Raw genomic sequence first — 19,093 nt, forward strand, 5'->3', positions numbered from 1 at the left:
TATCACTGACTCTTTTTACAAAGCATTGATGACTTTTTGTAAGTTGTGTTTTCAACGACGGGAATAAAAATATCGACTATGACGCTCATCCAAGATCTTGGATGGTCGTCATGGTTACTTTTGTCTTCGCTGATTGCGCGATGAATAGAATCTCGATTCGTCGGCACAGCGTAAATATATGATTTTACTTAGGCAAAAATAGGTGCTGGGTATGTGCGGACGGTAAGGGTCGGGTTTTTCACCTTTCAAAGTCTCTCTAAGGGTTAAAAAAAATCAGGAAATTTCAAAGTAGTCTCTCTGCTCCAAGGGTGGGAAAAATCACGATTTTTAGAAAAAAAATTTGATTTTGAGAGAAAAAATTACAAAAAAGTCTCACTAAGGGTGTAGGGAAATTTTTGAAAATCAGAGAAAATTTTTCGAAAAAGTCTCTCTAAGGGTCACTTTTTCACTAAAATTTGGTCTCTCTAAGGGTCGGTTTTCGGAGGTCCCGTCCGCACATACCCCTCATTCACCAACCCTAGTACCCTCCCGGGCCGGGGGGCTTCGGTATATAGTATATTTTATATTTTTCAATACCGACTTGTATTTAATTTCTCTAATATTACGTTCCGAAAATGCTCGAACGAAAAAATGAAAAATAAAATGAGGATAACCTCTAATAATAATAATAATAAAAAAAAAAGTAAGTCAAGAAATAAGGCTTCTATGTGCGGACCATGATTCCACATATATGGACTACACTATAGTGTGATTAAGCAAGGACACGCTACGCTATACAAGTGTCCTTGGATTAAGTAAGACATATCACCACGACATGACTACGGTCTGCTGGAAGGTTACGATTCTCTTCAGCGCACGCAATATCCAGCGAAAACAAAAGGATCCTACGTGGGTAATCATCATCAGCGATCCAGATTTCCAACCTCGTGTCCCAGGCTTTAATTATGTTACTTATGGACGCCGGAGAATGTTATCTAGCACTATCAGTAAGCATCAAAAGGCTGATAATACGCAGGGAACGAGGTCGATCTCTCCCTGCTTTAATAAATACTAGCCAAGTAACCCTACGATGATATCTTCTACGTTCTAGATAGATTTCACAAACCGATTTTCTGACTTTCGTTTTCATTGAGAGAGTGATGATTTTTAGATGAGTGCCCACTTGGCACCCATAAGGCAGGAGAAATGTGGTATAGCCACTAACTAAGTTGACGCACAATTCGGGAGGGTTTTGTTGAACAGTTTTAATGAGCGCGGCCAGCTTAATTCATAATTTCAAAATATTCGATATTTGTATTTCAACATTTGGTTAGGGAGACAAAATCTTTAAAATCGCTTTTTAAGTAAAGTTTATTTCAAAGCTTTTCGAAAAGTAGGTTTTAACTTGATGGCTCACACAGAAGTATGATGGGCCTATGATATGATAATGAAACGAATTTAAAGCTATTTCTTCAGACTAGTAAGACGTGGGTCGTTGTATTTCGCTGCAGATTAAACTTGCAATAGGATCTATTTTTCTATATGTTCACTGAATACTTCTTTCCAAACCACTCTCCCGCAGCAATTGCTATTTTTTATAAGAACTCTTTATTATAAGCACTATTACCGCGTTCCTGTGTCCAAAAGAAAGATAGACGCTTGCTAGTCTATCACTATCAGCCTCTAGACATCAAACTGTTCGAAGTTTTTTCGTACCCGACCAATCCTGTTTCTTCCAAAATCGAGAAATCGCAAAATAATTTTTGCAAAGTTCAGTTAACCCTATTCGTACTAGGGGGGGGGCTCTTTCTGTTCGGAGGTCAAACTATTGGTAATAGTTCATGAAATAATAGAGCTTTTGCCGTGAAATTTTCTGTAAATTCCCAACTTTTATTTAGCTTCAAAATAAAAAAAAATTTGACACCTAAATATTTTCACACCTTGAGCATGATGACATTTCTGACAGTAAGGTGTCACAAAAATTGACACTTTTCTAATACAAATTTATTTTTGATGTCAAATATATCATTTAAACCGTAGTTTAATGAATATTTAGGATAAAATAAGCATTTTAAACTCAGACAACTTTTTTCTAAAGCCTTTGTTAGAATACAAAAGCTATTTATAAGAACAAAGGAAATTTTCGGTTTTTGCTCACTTTGGGCATGATGAGTGACGTCATCAAAAAAAAATTTTGTCAAAAGTTACCTTACGTGACAAGTATCTTGTGTGCCAAATTTCATCAAAAAAGACCCACTAGATCAAAAGTTAAGGGGTGGTACAGGAAAAGCCCCCCCCCCCTAGTTCTGAACCGCCCCTAAAAGCCTAGTATGAATAGGGTTAAAAAGGATGGAATTTATTTCAGATTTTTTTGGCGGTACAAATTGAAAAAGTGTAAACCCATCCCAGATCTGAGATGATTTTAAGATATCACGACAGTGGTTCATCGATAAAGACTCTAATAATGCTTCAAAACACCCACACGTCATAAATTTTTTAGATCTTACTTTTCCGATCCTAGATTTTAAACCGACCAATTGGTTTTTTTTTCTGAAGGTCTTCCCGTAGAGCAATAAATTAAATTTGTCTCGCCTGACACCACAAGAAACCTAAGATTTATTTCGAAAAAAGGTAACTGAATAAAGCCAAAATCGCATTTTATTTTCTAAGATCTGGTGCCACTATGACAAGAAAAGTTACCGAAAAAAGGCAAGAAAAGTTAAATAGTATACCAAAAAAAGGGGAAAGGGGGGAGAATAAAATTTCATACAAGAAATTACTGTACAAGTGACTTTTTTCTGAAAAAAGAAATGTTAGAAGGCTATGTACAAGTTGAAAAAGTCATCAAATATAGTAAATGTATGTCTTTTATGCTTGTGAAACAGAGAAATAATTTTCCTTATCCAAAATATCCAAGACCACAAATCAAGAAAAGTTTAACTACCCCAAAGCTTGATAATGCAACTATCGTCCACCAGTTATAGCTTTTCCGAGACTCAAAAAGTTATTTCGAAAAAGTTAGAGATCTCTTGAAGACACGCCTTGAACTCATCTACTTTCTTCTTGGATATCCATTGGATGTAAGTAAATTTTAATTGATTTTAATTAAGATTTACTCTCGTTTCCAAGCCTCAAAGAACATACAGAAATCACAGAAGAAGATCGGTGTAGCTTTCATCTTTCGGATCGAAAATCAGTAAGCATAATATCGTACCCAGGTCGTAGATTCGCGAGCCATGTAAGAATCATAAAAATTACTTATCAAATTGGGTACAAGAAGTTTGCAGTACGATTTGAGTCATCCTGACTGGCTTTAATATTAGACAAGCCTTGTTATGATAAAGATAAAAAAAATAATCTTAAGGCTACACCTTTTCTTTTAATTTCATGATTTCTACAAGCTCGTCGACTTCAGAAGCATAAACAACAAAGACTGGCACGAGGACAGGCATCACACATAAATACCGCCTTAGTGTGCAATGTTTTATGACCATGCAAAAGCACTTCTCCTTGTATATATTTGAAGCAAATGAAACGAACGGGTCAAAAACAGCCCACTCTCTGGCAAGTTTATAACATATTTAATAGCCTTCAAAATAATATCATGCATAAATATTCCAGCATGAACATAAAGTCATGGCGATGCCTGCCCGTTTAAATTATGCGTATTCTTCTTGAGGTCAACTGAGCGGCAGATATCATAAACGACAGTGTGTCAGCACTGTGTCAGCTGCGGGAAGAATTCAAATACGAGTCCGTCGCGCGTTTGAACCTTTCCCGTAAAGAGGTCTTACAGGTGTTGCAAGGGGGATCTGCCATTGTGAAAGAAAACAACTTGTGCAAATTCGAATATCGTTTTCTTTCATAATTATAGAAATTATAACTTGGCCGAACCTGAAAGACCTCTGATCCACACACTTAATTTCAAAAAAAAGTTAAGATGGTAAAAATCTGTGTACACATACTCGTGGTAAAATAATAAAGTTTATAAACGTTCTTTTTAGGGTTTCTAAATTGTAAAACACGTTAATCGTGTTCACATGTCAAATAATATAATTTCTATTTTTCATATTTTTTGCGATTCCGCGAAATATCCTGCCTTGAATTGAGTGAGTTTCATTTGAGTTTTCATATTTAGGGAACATTATTATGGGATGAAAAGAGGAACAGACATTCTCAAAAATGGCAAATCTACAAATCTTTTATTCAGCCAGTTAAAAAAGAAATTCATCCTCGACAGTTATCAGTCGAACAAAAGCTTGCTGGCATGAGTATTCTCTACTCAAGTAGATTAGCTTTCTACACACTATAGGGATAGCAGGATATCCACGCAAATCGCGCTCAGGTTTTAAAGCTTATCAAATGCATGCTGAGAGCTACCAAATGACTTAATTGAACTTTAATACCCAAAATGCATTTCGAAGACAATCCGATTAAAGCATGAAGGGTAACGAATATGAAAAGTCTTTTTGTGAATAGGACAGAACCTTTAAATCTATCTCATCACAAGTGATAAAGCATCAACCCGAAGAAAAGTTCTAAAATTTCATATCATATAATATATCTATTTTTAGTTTTTTAAACGATTTTTTTCTCTCTTTCTAAATAAACTCGATTCGTTAAAAACACGACAAATATTGGGAACTCTACGTCGAACAAAGTTGACTTTTTTGTTTTAAAAAATATAAAATAAAAGATTTTTTTGGTTTGAAAACTACAGAAAAAAGAATTTTTAAGCCTAGCCTCAACTCCATCCACAAATTAGAAGAAAAACTTTAGAAAAAAAATTCTGTTCAATTAAACAGTTAAAGTTACAATCTTGCAAAATTTAATGGTGAAAATTTTCAATAATCAATGTAGATTTTCACAACTAATTCAACCCGAAAAGTGACGGTAGTTTATTCCTGCAAATGTAATACGCAAGAGTTGAGGCCTGACTTAACTCGCAATATATAATATACTACAGAACAGAAAACAAGACAGAAAACATCGGACCCCTATAAAACTACTACTTCTATCATTGCATTATGGGAACAAAATATTGTCAGACTATAAAAGGTTGTTGTAAAACCCTCAAAGACCGGGGCACTCAAGGTAAATGACCTACCATACATGCGGCCCTTATAGGTATATTTTCCAAGCTTCCCAAAGTGGACTGTAAGGGTCAAAGTCAGCAAAGATGAGAAAGATGCACTGTAAGGGTGTAAAATTTCGAAAATCTGACCATATTTTGCTTGAAAATGGTAAAAAAAATTCAAGAAAATGCACCGTAATGGTCGATTTTTCTCCAGTAAGCATGCTAGAGATAATCACCACAACTCACAAGTGACTCTGACGAGAATAACGGTAGATGCACATTTCGTAAATTACTGTTAGAATTTGTCTTAGGTTTTTGTATAAATCTTAGTGGATGTGTATTTGCCTATTCATGACGTAATGTTTTCTACAGAAAGACCCCGGTTTTTGCCAATAGCGGCAAATTTCATACAACTTTTGTCTATTTTAAATTTGCCACTATTGGCTAAAACCGGGGTATTTCCGTATAAAACATTACGTCATGAATATCATGAATTCATGTTCCTGGGCTGCTAATGACCTACAAAATGGCGCTATAAATATAAGCGTGATGTCAGGAGCTAAAAGAGTAGAGAATTATTGAAGAAGAAAAAATTCTAAAAACTAAAAAAATCAAAACAATAAAACTAAAGCGTCAAAAATTCAAAATACACAACACGAAAGTTTATTTCAATGTCTCGCGACCACGCGGTCACGTTCATATCACGGTTGCCCGTCGCGATCACTCGCTCGCACGCTCGTCTCTTATATCCAGAGAGGAAAAACAAAAAAAATAAAAAGATCGAATAGAAAAATATACTTTCTGAAGTGCTCTCTTACAGACCAGCCAGTGCGTTGAACGCGCGTGATTAATCGGGGATACTCTTTGTATTCAGGTACCGAATTCTTTAATTTACAGCATCTTTTGTGTTGGAACACAAAGACTGAAGAAGATGGTGGGTATCAAGCGACGATTCGATCATTTGCTGCGAATTGGTTGATTACTTTTTCTTAAAATCATCCACCCTATCAAATACCATATAGAAACCATCCAATGATTCAAGCAACCATTTAGCGGAAAGAAAAACCATCCTATCCACATCGTTTGCACGTAAAAACACACTAAAAACCACTCAGCATCTATACAACTATGATTTCTCTTTCGGAGCTTCTATCGTTGAAGAGGTCTCTGGCGGTTGAGAAACAGTATTAGAGGATGGAGGACTACTCACAGAGTTGAGATCTATTGACCTCGGTGAAGTAGGAGTGGAAGGTTCAATTGAAGATTGTTTTTTAACAGTATCACTGAACGAAATCGGTTGCTGTTGTTGTAACTCTAGTCCGTTGATTTCGTCCATTTTACTGACAGGTGGATTGATGACTTGGCTCATCAAAGGCCGCAGCGCTGGTAGGCCGCTATTATTTTTATTATTCGTTGATGGTGGGTTTTGCTTATTTATAGAGTTTGTGTTAGTCGTTGGTTGGGTTTTGGGTCTTGACGGAGAGTTGCCAGTTCTTGACGAGTCACTGGACGAACCAAATTTAGATGCGTAAGTTTCCTTCATCACCGTATTTGTTAAGTTCGAAGAAACGCTCATCTGTTCGACTTCCGCCGATTTGTCTTGTCCGTTGGATTTCCGACGTTGACTTCTAGGAGAGTTCTTACTTCCAGGTTTTCTATTTTGTTTTCCATTTGCCGATTGTCCGTTTTTGCCGTTTTCCGTCTTATTATTTGAAGATTTTTTAGGGTCACTGGCGGCGACCGCATCTGAAATGTCCTTCGCCGTGTCGATATCGTTTACAAAATTTTCCTTATTACTGTTCGGTTTTTGCGCCATTTGTGCATAGCTCAGCATTTTTGGTATACCGTTATCTGTGCTCACCACTGTGGTGATTAAGGGGGCGTTTTCGTTGGCGTTCGTTGTAGTGGTTTGGGCGGGTTCGGTAGCTGCTGGTTCGAAAACTTCAGCCGTCGTCAAAAGTTCACTAAAACAAAGAAAATAGAAATACGATAAATTTCTCAATCCTGATTTGAATCTGTATATTCCAGACCTTGATTTACTATAAAGAGCAAATACATACCGGGTGACTCAAGAAAACTTTGAACCCCTAAGCTGGAACCTTTATTAGAAAAATTGTGGTAAAATCTTTTAAACGTGGTCCATTGGTTGTCAAGTTATAAGATTGTGAAGTTTATATAATTAAGTTCTTTGAAGAACTTGTGCCTCAATTCATTGGTTGTAAACGACGCTTTTTAGAGGTGGGTTGCTCACCTACCAATACGTTTTGTATGTTTAGTGTCCGCTAATTCGATGTCTAAATGTACAACCAAACCACATAGACAAAAAAGCCAGTTTAATACCTCATGTCTGCAGGAGATGTTGTCATTGGTTTTTCTTTATTTGATTCGACTTCACTCAAAACATTGGCAGCCAATTCCTAAAACAAGAATACATAATTGGAATCAGTGAAATCCAAGAATGGGGAAAATTACCGATTATTTTAAACTTATGTTGCTATGAATTTCAATTTCAAAATTCCGAAATCTAAATTTGTACTTAACCAAAGAGAGACTCACTCCCATGAGAGACAGAGACAAATTAAACAAAATAAGTACGATAGCCTGAAATGATTAACAGAGAACTCTAAACTGAGAATCGAACCTTGAGAGAGGAAGCAGATCTATTTGCTGATCCATTACTACCAGTTTCGTTTGGTGAGTTCGGGCTTGGTAGAGCTGGGAAATCCAAAGCCAGATCCAAGTTCAAATCACCATTAATTTGAGGAGCATTGGATGAATCTTCAGATCCCTCATTTGAGGAAATGGAACTTTTATCGTGTTTCGAAGAAGGGTTTTTAGAGTGAGAAGACATTTTCTCGTCTTTCGTGGAGGACGTCGACGAAGACCCTCCTGTGTCGTCTTTGCCGCGTCGTTCACGGAGCCGCTGGAAGCGCGGTCCTTCTTCAGAACTGTTTCGATTCCAGTCTTTGCGCGGTCCACTGTGACGTCTAATAAAATATAGAAGAGGAAAGTGGTAACTTCTTTTCTAAATAAAGTTAATTATTTTCAAGTAAAAGATAATTTACTTCATTGTAATATTTGGAATTGCTCAAAGTCTAAAGATCTTAACTTTTAATACATGTTTTTTTTTAAACAAATGTCTTCCCTTATACTAGGCTCGCATTATGTTAAGCATTCTATTGCTCCTGAACATTAGAGCCGTTGTTCAGGTACCAAAAATTGTGCCTGCATATGTTTATAAATGTTATGCTTAGGAAAGATAGACTTAGCATAAAGAAACTGAGGAGTAAGTAATAAACTCGAATTGATGCCAAATGTAAAATAAATCATTCGCTTACACGAAGCGTGGGTCTTCACTATTTCTACCACGATAATTACTATTGACATTTGTATTGTGTACGTTTTGGTGATTATGTCCGCTCGGGTTGTTGTTACGCCTGTTAGTAGGGACGTTGGACGGGCGGTCTTCAGAATTGTAGTCAACGTTCCCGTTTCTTTCGTGGAACGGTACTTTGTTGGGGTTGTTATAGTTGTTACGGAAACGTGGCTTAGAGCCAGGGAAGTAAGGGCGTTGTCCATTCAATTCTGTAAAAGTAAAAGGACATGAAATAGATAACTGACAAACGGTGACTTGAGTGAGATATTTTATTATGACAAAAAAGCTTTTTAAGGGGCCTGAAACTATGTGTTTAAAACGGATTCAAACGCGACCAAAATTATCAAGGACTTGAATTTAGAGGTAAAGGTTCTTATAAGTTTTTGTCTATACAGGGGAAGGGTTGATTTGATGGCATACTAAATACTAAAAAAGTGTTGTCAAGCCAAAAATACACTGGTACTAAAATAAGCAATATTTATCATTTTTTGAGAAGACCAAAATAAGATGGTCCCTGTATCACAATATCCCAAAAACGTTTAGTGGACTAAAATACCACTTCGAAAAATTGGGGTGGTGGTATGAAAAAATTCTCAAAGGGGACAGGTCCCTGGTCAATGATGAGGTGGGATGAGGAAAGAAAGTTTCTTACGTTTATTCCCTTGGTAGTTGTTGTATTTGTTGTAGTTATTTTTCGGTCGGATCTGAAAATAAAGACGAGGGAAACTTTCTAGCGATGCAATCTTGATTGAAAACAGCCCGTAAAACTGGGTGCTTGCCACTAGATTCATAGTTGGTGGTAAACTCGATCCTATTCAAATGCTTCGGTGGAAAACACTTCATATTACTTTAATGGGATAAACTTTCGCGGGGATTAAATTTCGCGGTTGAGCGTATCCGCGAAATTCAAAAATTTTGCGGGGACTTAATTTCGCGGGTGGCAACATCTTCACGATTTTGTGACTTTTACTATCAAATCATGCATGTTGGTTGTTGAAATACACATTATTTGCACCTCTTTGATGCAGGTAACCATTCAGATACTATTTATTTGACACACTTTGATTTTTGTTTAGAAATATTTCGCGGATGAGGCCCTTCCAAATTTCCATTGGGACTTAATTTCGCAGATGACACCCAAATCCGCGAAATCCGCGAAAGTTTATCCCATTAAAGTATTCGGATGCTCCGACGGAAAGCACTCGATATTATTCGGATGTTCCGACGCGAAACACTCTATATTATTCGTGAGCTCGCGTGCAAAAGTAAAAAATAGGATCTAAAAGTGATGGGAGGTAATTTTCTAGCATCTCCTGTTTACACGGTAAGCTTTGAAACAAGATCTGCCCATGATGACAGTACCACATGGTATTCGAGAGTAATGCAGAGATGCCATGTGAGAAATGACATGATTTTTGCATGTTGGTTTGTCAAATAAGAATGAAAGCAAGTTTAACCACGAAAACGCTAAGAGGAATTAAAGATTCAGACAGAGAGTAAAGAGATCAAATTACAGCGAAAATAAATAAACAAATACGGTAAAAAAAACTAAGAGAGAAAAAAATTGCTCATTTCGTAAAGTAGTGGAGTAGGCGTACTGTCCAGTTCTGAATTACAACACAACACGTGAGTTATACAAATTTCATTCATAATATATTTTAGCTATGCAGCATCCCCATTAACCTGAAAAGAAACGTCGATTCGAATGTCCTCCAAGGGCTATAAAACTTCATCAACATTGATGAAAATATTAGTGTCAAAGAATAAATTATTACAGAGATGAGGTACCTTAAGTAGGTTGAGTTTGATGTGGATTTATTTTCGCGAAAACTACTGTAATGGGATAAATTTTCGCGCGGATTAAATTTCGGAGTTGAGCTCATCCACGAAATTTTAAGATCTTGCGGGGACTTTATTTGGCAGATAGCACTATACTTTAGTTTTATGCCTTTTTATGTCAATTTATGCATTTGGTTATCGAAATACGCATTGTCAGCACCTCTTTGATGCTAGTGAACATTATAAAAATAGTTATTTTACATTTTTCGAGCTTTTCCTCAAAAATATTTAGCGGATAACGACTTTCCAAATTTCCATTGAGACTTAATTTCGTGGATGACACCCAAGTCCGCGAAATCCACGAAATTTAATTCCTGCAAAAATTTATCCCATTAAAGTAGAACTCGCCAATTTGGTCCGAAACCCTAGCAAAATGAAAGAAATTGGGTAAAAAGGAACCGATTCGCAAAATTTTGTCCACGCAAAAAATTAAACCACTTAAGGTGTATCTCAGATCCAAACCTCTGATACCCTCAACTCGTTTCCGTCAGTTCGGAAAGCCTTTTATGAAAGTCTTTCAATCTGATTCATTTTCTAAAGTCTAAGGAAAGTCTCATTCCCTTAGATATCAAATTAGAACAAGCAAATTTTATACAAGAATACCTCTGGAGGAATGAATCGTGTGGTTGTACTGATCCATTGAGCACCGGCCGGAAGAATGCCGGGATTCCCGTTCACAGGTGCTGTGTTGTAAAACGGTTGAAAATTGGGTGAAAAGATTTGTTGCGGGTGGCTCACAGTGAACGCCGGAACACCACCGGTGGTGGAGAATTGTGACGTCACATTATCGGCGGGCGGTGACGTGTTAGTTGTGGTCGAACCGGTGGCGCTTGCCGCATTCTTTGGTAGATAGACTGTCCGGCTGAGTAGCGTTTTAGCTTTGATTCTAGCCATCAGAGGCCGACCTTGAAATGATTGGACTTCTTCGCGGAGATATCTGTAAGCTTTCTTTGCGTCATCTTCGCATTCAAAGGTGACATACCAGTTGTCATTGTATGCGTACTCGAAACTCGTCCATTTAGGACAGTTTGGACTTGCGAACAACGCTTTAACATCCTATATACAGGGAAAAGAAGGAATTTAGTAATTTGATTTTGTACCAAAAATTACCTGTTTCGAACTCCTTGTCTATGCATGATTTGATGCTTAAAATACGGAGAATCTCACTATATTTCCGAAAATTATAATTTATATAATATCTAAAATTTAAATGCTGTACAGTTATAAATCATGGACGGAAACTCAAATCGAAAAAATCATTCGGAGGGCGATTGCAAAACAGGAACATTATTTTTAGGAAAAAATTGTCATATGTATGAATGGGGAAGGAAAATCTAGTTAATAAAGATCACCACTTTATCTCTTACACCTTTCAAAATATTTTTTTTCATTGCACATTTTTAACTCTCAAACGAAACAAAATCATGACCTATTTTGGGTCCTTTACTACGCAGTAACCCAATGATGATTAGGTGCTTTTCTCCTCAAAAGTCATTAATGAATTTCGCAAATAGCTTTGCGATATATTCACGATGAAAGTTTAATTTGAAAAATAAACACAAAATTTAAAATTCCAATCATGAAATGAACCATAAAAGGAGCAGAGCATAGAAAAACAGTCACCGATTAAGAAATATGAGGTTAGTCTACACAAAGGATTATGAACTGCTCTACAAGGAAAACAAAAGAAAAACAAAGAGAGAGCCTAGACTGTGCGTTGTGTAAGAATTTTTTTCCCGTTCGAAAATTTCCGTGTTTGTTTATCCTTATAACATCGTCATTAGTGATGTCTGTATAAAGAAGGCCTCACTTTTTAGAGGAAATGAGAACCTATACCCAGTTATATGAAACCGCATCTTTTAAACTCCAAGCTCTAAATTAAACCTAGGAATGCAGTGAAAGACCGGTGAGGCGAAAATAAAAAAATGCAGTGTTTCTGGAATGCGGGTGAAGCAAGAAAGCTCTCATGCGGCCGGCCGGAAAATTTTTTTTCTTGCTATTTTCGATAACTCAAGATCATTGAAATAGAACTTTAAAGATAAATTTTATGTACAAACAGTATGAAGTAGGCCCTGAATACTAATGTATCAACTACTAGCGAACAAAACTTAATTTACAAGCGGGAATATCTAACCAAACAACGTTTGATAGCTTGGACGGTTAACTTGATTTTCTTTATGATGAACCATATAGATGAACCCATAGTCTGCGGTCGGGTCAGAAAAATGCATTTTTCAACCGGCCAGTTTCCGGAAACACTATATATTTTTTTTATTTTCGCCTGAGAGACAGTAGAATAGTACTAAGAAGACATTCGGTTGGACTAGTTAAAAACTCTAGACTTACATTCCCCATATTTCTAAACGGACGAGGGAAATAGTAACAAGGAGCTGAGTTTTTCGAGATTTCGGCAGTGGAGAGTGACATGTTTCCAGCCAAGGAGAAGCAGTATCAAAAGAAGGTCTTTCTTACCTCGATGGGTGTGACTTCTGGGATTTCTCTCAAAATGACAATACATCTTTTCATGTTTGCACGCACTTTCTGTTCGGTTTCGTCCAACTGCACGTATGGTGATTCTAAGATAAAGAAAATGGACATGGTTGAATCACTACAAGAATTTTCGTTGACTAAAGAAATATTTTTTTAATTGTAGAGCTTCAATAGTAGAGTTGAAAAGAGTTTCTTCTTTAAATTACTAAAAACACTTTTACTGGGAGTGACGTTTATATGATACAGTGGAGTCTCCATAATTCGAGCACGCGCAACTTTGTTCGAGATATGGAGTAGAGTTTATAAGAAATAAAGATGCTTATATGTACCATAAAACTTGTTCAGGAGACTTATAGAAGTTCGAGTTAAAAAGATTCCACTGTATCAAAAACAGCATGTTGATTAGTCACCCAAGCCCATAAAGATGACGTTGTGTTATGGCAACAATCAAAACAAAAGGTATTATCCATAAACTAATCATCATCTTTAAAAATGCACACGACAAAAGTACTAATAGATACCTCGAAGTGCGTCCACTATGAGATCAATATCTGAAGTTAATTTTCGAACCTAAACAAAAATAAAGAGAAGATTTATAGAATCAAGACATAACATACACCGCAAGCCTTTAAGAAGATTGTTAACTTCATCATTTAGCTACTATTTCAGAAGATGATTGTTTTAGATATTATTCTGGAAGTAAATTTTCATGTCCAATAGCTTATTGACTTGACAGCTGCTGGATGAAATAATTTCAAAAAGGTCTGACCGTCTGACTCAATTAAAAAAATGTACGGCATAAACCCTATGTGTAAATGTGAAATAAGAGACCTACTTGATTGAATTTAGCAACGGTAGAGATCGGTACATACTGATCGCTGTCCATCTGTGAGTTCAAGTATTGATCGTTCGCCAAATTCTCCCGTGAGAAGTAATATTCAAACTGATTTTGTATGGAGCGTTTCAGCTCATCTGGTGTCAAGTCTTTAGTGGAGGGCGGGATGACAACGTTGTTAATGGGCGGTGTAGGCGGCGGTGCTGAAACTTGAGTTATTATATCAGGGCGTACGAGGGCGTTTTGTTGAGTGAAAGCTTGCTGGCTGTCGTGGTCTGCTTGGATGACCGTTGCCGTACCGTTTGGCAGGCTTTCGATCAGCACAGGTTGGGGAGGGAATCCGTTGATCATGTCGGCCGGCCAGTAATATAAACCGTCCGGTGCAATGTACGGTTGCGGTAGGTCGTGAATCGGGACCGAATTAATGTTTTCTTCGACTATGGTTGCCGTGGGTTTCCAGCGCTCATTCCCTATTTCTATGTTTTTGGTGATTAGGACCGGAGTCATTGAGCTGAAATAACAAAAATATTGGAAATAATAAAATCACATTACGCTTGAAATAAATGTTATAAATCTTGGTTGTTTCAGCTATATGACACACACCACTCAAATCACCATGTTAAGTTAATTAGGCGTGCGATCGTTTTTCATTAAAGAATGTCTTACACTTCAGTGACCTCTGCTGCAGTAAGAATGAGACCAATCAGTGAAAATATCTTGCCAATCGGACAAAGTCTTATCTCATTGATTCAAATACAAAGTATTTAAAGAAAAAAACCATATAATATCTTTCTCAATGTCACGACCGAACTAATTACAACAAATCAACTCATTGTACCACTAATCAAGATTTTATATTGTAACAAAGTAAAAATTTGTAGAAGGAAAACGAAACAAGCGTTCCATAATAAAATGTCAATAGGATCTGGTATGCTTGTGAAAATTAATTGTAAATTTAATCATTTTTCCAATGAAAACATAACAATAAACATTTAAAGCAATTTTTGCCCGCAACATACACTAAGATCAATTAAGAATACCCAATTTATCTAGAATAATCATAACAATCGCCTCCTCTGATCGTTTTCATCATTGAAAAAAAAGTTTGTCAAAAAAAGAACTCAAAATTAGGACCAAAACCATTCATTACACCAACGTAAGTTTTCTATGCTACACAAACTGACTGTCATTAGGCCATGTGACAACGAACGACTACTAAATCGAAAATCGATAGAAAACACAGTTCAAGTTACAGAAAATAACAAATTTGTTATATTATTTTTTTTACTTTGTCCATTTCATAACACAGTTTGAAGTTTGTCAACAGTTTTGTCTTACATAAAAAAGGGGGACAGTTTGATTACTATTTTGAAAAATAACACTATAAGACCTCAGCTATACAATACTTCCAGAACACGTTTCTCTTTCTCCCCCTCTCTCTCTCTTTGAATCAAAACCTCGTGGCTTTAGTCGGCTTTAGTATCTCATGACAAGACTGATACACGCTTTTTTTTTTATAAGAATACACTTTATAAGAATGTCCATGATGAAAACGGCCAAAAAAATAAGAATATCCTAAGAATATCACCATCATGGAATTTTGCTATTCAAGCAAAGAATGTCATTTTTAGAGCATTCTAAATTATAAATTGCCAATTACCCCCAAAGTAATAAGAATACTGTAAGAATATTTTAGGATGATTTTCCCAAAAAAGTTAAGAATATCCATGATGAAATGGATTTACACCATTCTTATAAAAAAAAAAGCGTGTAGCTCCAGACTCTATAACTCCACCACGCTAGGGAAACGAAAATTTGTTCGATATAATGAGAATTGTTCAAGGGTTATAATAAAACTTGTTAATTGAAGATTCGAGTTATGGAAATATAGTACAAAAGTTAACTCGATATAATTAGAGTTTAACGATCCTACCCGACCACTGGATTTAGCAATTAGAATTCTAAATTCAGAATACGTCACAGTACACTTCGGCTAAGGCTTGGCTTTTCTTATTTTTATTTCGAAGTCTGAAGACATAAAAAATTCTCAAAGTACTTATAATTTCGTTTTTCAGAGCCTAAATTGGGCCTAAAGTGGCTTTAATAATTTCTAGGTAATTGATGAAAGCTCAACTGCTTCCTAACTTATTCTTAGTCTACAAACTTTTAGTCTTTTGTTCTCTTTCTTAAAGTTGTTCTTATAAAAAAGAGCGAATGCTGCTCTTGTAATTAAAAGCAAATTTCATTAGAATATGTAGCCTAGAAATCTAAGCTAGTTTGATTCAGTCACTTGGATAAATCTGATGGTTAAGTTGTGACTGAATAACTAGCTTAGGGACAGTAAACTCGGTAGCTTATCAACTGACAACAACGACAATTCAAATTTCGCGGCGAGGGATAACGTAAACTCACATAATTTGCATAATTATTCGTCGTTGACTTAATTCGTTTCATATCAAAAATATGAAATCACACCACACACAGAACATAATATCAAAACATTATTTAGAATTTTTTTTTTATTTTGTCTTTTTTTCTATCTTCTGATTGGCTCTTATTGTAAGATTAGATAAACAAACTCTCCGTCTTACAGTTTATGCGCACCTTTTGTAAAATATAAATTGAAATTCTATTGTAAAGTGTGCCGATGGAGAGTGAAGGAAAAATTTGTTCATTTTTTTTCAAAAAGTGAAAAGTCAACAAGAGACAAATTCGTTTCTTGAGTGATAATTTTGTGATTTGACATAAAAGTATTTTTTATGATTTTTACAAAGCTCATCTTTAAAATAACCTTCAACAAAATAAATAAAAATTACTTTAGACTAGCAGGCTAAAATGCCGTATACAAAACAATGTATGTAATCAATCCCCCAAAAAAAAACATTTTCTTGAGTCTTGAATTCGTATAGCTGTCACTGAAAATAAGCACCGACAGTTTTATATGTTCTTCGAAAACGAAAAATGTCATTGTCTGTAAAATCGAGCATAAAGTCTCAAATTCATAAAACAACAAGAAACCACAACCAGTCAAAAACCAAGAACTGTCTATCATCTATCCATTACAGTATAATACAATATCATGTCATGCAATCCAATCAGAATACAGAACTACAGCATAGGATCTGTACAAGTACTCTCTCTTATATATTGCCACATACGATAGTCAATGTTCAATCACAAATCTTTACTTTATTATTTGCCATTCTGGAAACAAGCAACTTTTGCTGTCTTTACGACGAATAGCATTCTTTTTTCTTCATCAGTTCAATTCTTCCCAAAAACAAGAGAAGCACGATTAGGTCAGGATCCGGTCTTGAAAACTTTTTCTGATACAGTATTCCAAATATCACATCATAATATAATCGAAGAAAGATCTTGCATTCAATGAGTCCCCATCCTCTTCTACTCGTTTTCTGATAAAATAATTATAAACTTTTATCGCTCACGAAAACTCCCGATTTTATACCACGTGACCCACTCTGACCAATCAGAAGCTCACCGAATCCTGCGTTCATATTATGAACGCGCCCTTTCCCTAAGCCAGTATTCCAAGGCAAACTTAAAATCCGTAAATATAAAAAATCTTTAAAGCGCCGAAAAACGCTATATTGTCATAAGCCGTGTGTCCTAGCCTTGTGAATACGGGCTTAGTTAACTAGGCTATAGAATATGAACACGAGCCTCAGAAAATGTCAAAACGCAGTTCTAGTCTCTTGTTTCTCGGGAATACACACTTTTCTTATAAGAACAATCTTATAAGAGTACGAGGCTGAAAATTGACCAAAACATAAGACCTAATTAAGAACAATACTAAGTTTCAGATTTCAGAAATCACTTACAAAAGACAGGTTTTAACAGATTTTAAGTTTTCAAGTAAAGAAACTAAAGCATATCAAGAACATCGTAAGAACATTTTTAAGCCTCAAAACTAAACAAAAATTAAGAACAGTTCATCCTGCGTCAAAAATTTACTGGTTCTTTTATAAAAAAGGGGTATACTACATTCTCACCCAAAGAATCTACTGGATCCTACACTCCTTAAGAGCCCTCAGCCCTGAAATAGTTAAACTAAAAAACTAATCATGTACTGAAAGGCACAAAATGCTTAAAATTCTGTCCTAAAATAGTAGCTGACTTCAAGGATTTAACGTCAAAAGCCATTAAAACGAGTCTCAAACATTCTTTTACTAGTTCTTATAAAGAGAGTAAAAACTTACACCATAAAAAATAATCTGATCAAAGGTATGAATTTCTACCAGGTATTATAATAGAAACAAGACGACTCAGAGTCGAAAATTTCGCAAAGTCTTTGATTATTCATAGACAAAATAATCATATTAAAAACGACCGGGGAGTACTAGAGTTGGAGAATGTCAATTGGACCTGAGAAAAACTGGCTCTAACAGAGAATAAAGTTACCCTTACAGTTACAGAGACAAGGCGAAAATGTGACTCTTAGAGCACATTTTCAAAAAAATTTCTAACCTTTTAGAGATTTTTATGACTTTTCAAGTTTTTCGTACCTTAAATAATTCAGAGACTTGGGAAGGTTAAAAACCAAACCTTGTGTGCATCAGCACATACCTGGCACCTATTTATGCCTAAGTATCCCCCCGTCACCATTAATAGAGTGCAATAAATAGAACGGGGCTAGAGCTTTATTGTCACCCAAATGTGAACATTTTAGTCATATAGATTGTTCACCTCTAATGAGCCCCCCCCCCACAGCGGCACCCCTAATCACGCCATCACGCAAAAAAAAGTCCCAATCACGCCATCACGCAAACCGCTGGGGGGCCTCTCTAATATATCATTCCAATTCTAACGGTACATAACTTTCTACTTTAATATAACTTGGTGCTGAGAATTAGTTTGAAAGGTAATTAAAGTATCTACATATTTTTGAGACGACAGACTTTAATGACGGATACATAATATATACTATCTCAATAAAACAAAATCAAACACAATCAACTTTGACGGGCATTTATTTTGCTGATGCCTTGAAAAATAAATATAAAAATAATTTAATTTTTTGCAAAATATTGCTATTAGATAAAAAAACTGTTTCAAGGCTCGAAAAGCACAAATTTGGAATATGACATAAATATTTTAAATTTGATGGAAATTAATTTAAATTTTTAATGCCAATTTTTTTTCTGCAAAAATGTTTTACCTTAAAGGTTTGTTACTGCTGTGTTAATTGCCTTGAATCCATATTATTGAGACGTGGAGTTACATATTTTTTGAGAATTTGTTGATTGACTACCCGGGGGGGGCACTCGATTTCGAAAACGACCGTACGTTCGGCCAAAAAACAGGTCTCTAAAATTGGACCCTTACAGTGCAGGAAAAATTTGGCTGAAAATTGACCCTTTATTGTGCAATTTTTCGAAATTGTTTGCCCTTTTCAGGGCAAAATTTTTTAAAATTTCTCAAATTTTACCTCAAAATTTGGTATTTTCCCAAATTTTACACCCTTACAGAGCATTTTTTC

The 19,093-nt window shown here is 35.8% G+C and overlaps 1 protein-coding gene across 3 annotated transcripts in view; it reads right to left on the reverse strand.

Annotated features, from left to right (window-relative positions):
* Positions 1-6,088: 6,088 nt before the first annotated feature.
* LOC136803630 (la-related protein 4-like) overlaps positions 6,089-19,093 on the reverse strand; it is a 34,507-nt gene continuing 21,502 nt past the window's right edge. For all 3 annotated transcript variants that reach the window (XM_067060360.1, XM_067060361.1, XM_067060359.1), the window contains exons 3-11: positions 13,597-14,107; positions 13,283-13,331; positions 12,744-12,847; positions 10,875-11,327; positions 9,085-9,136; positions 8,395-8,641; positions 7,698-8,043; positions 7,397-7,473; positions 6,089-7,020 (exon numbers count right to left, since the gene is read on the reverse strand). In XM_067060360.1, coding sequence (XP_066916461.1) covers positions 6,183-7,020; positions 7,397-7,473; positions 7,698-8,043; positions 8,395-8,641; positions 9,085-9,136; positions 10,875-11,327; positions 12,744-12,847; positions 13,283-13,331; positions 13,597-14,107 — 2,677 coding nt within the window. In that variant the 3' untranslated portion in view covers positions 6,089-6,182. The remainder of the gene's footprint in view (positions 7,021-7,396; positions 7,474-7,697; positions 8,044-8,394; positions 8,642-9,084; positions 9,137-10,874; positions 11,328-12,743; positions 12,848-13,282; positions 13,332-13,596; positions 14,108-19,093) is intronic.

Source organism: Clytia hemisphaerica, unplaced genomic scaffold (genome assembly GCF_902728285.1).
Source record: "Clytia hemisphaerica strain Z4C2 unplaced genomic scaffold, Clytia hemisphaerica genome assembly, whole genome shotgun sequence".
Classification (NCBI taxonomy): Eukaryota; Metazoa; Cnidaria; class Hydrozoa; order Leptothecata; family Clytiidae; genus Clytia; species Clytia hemisphaerica.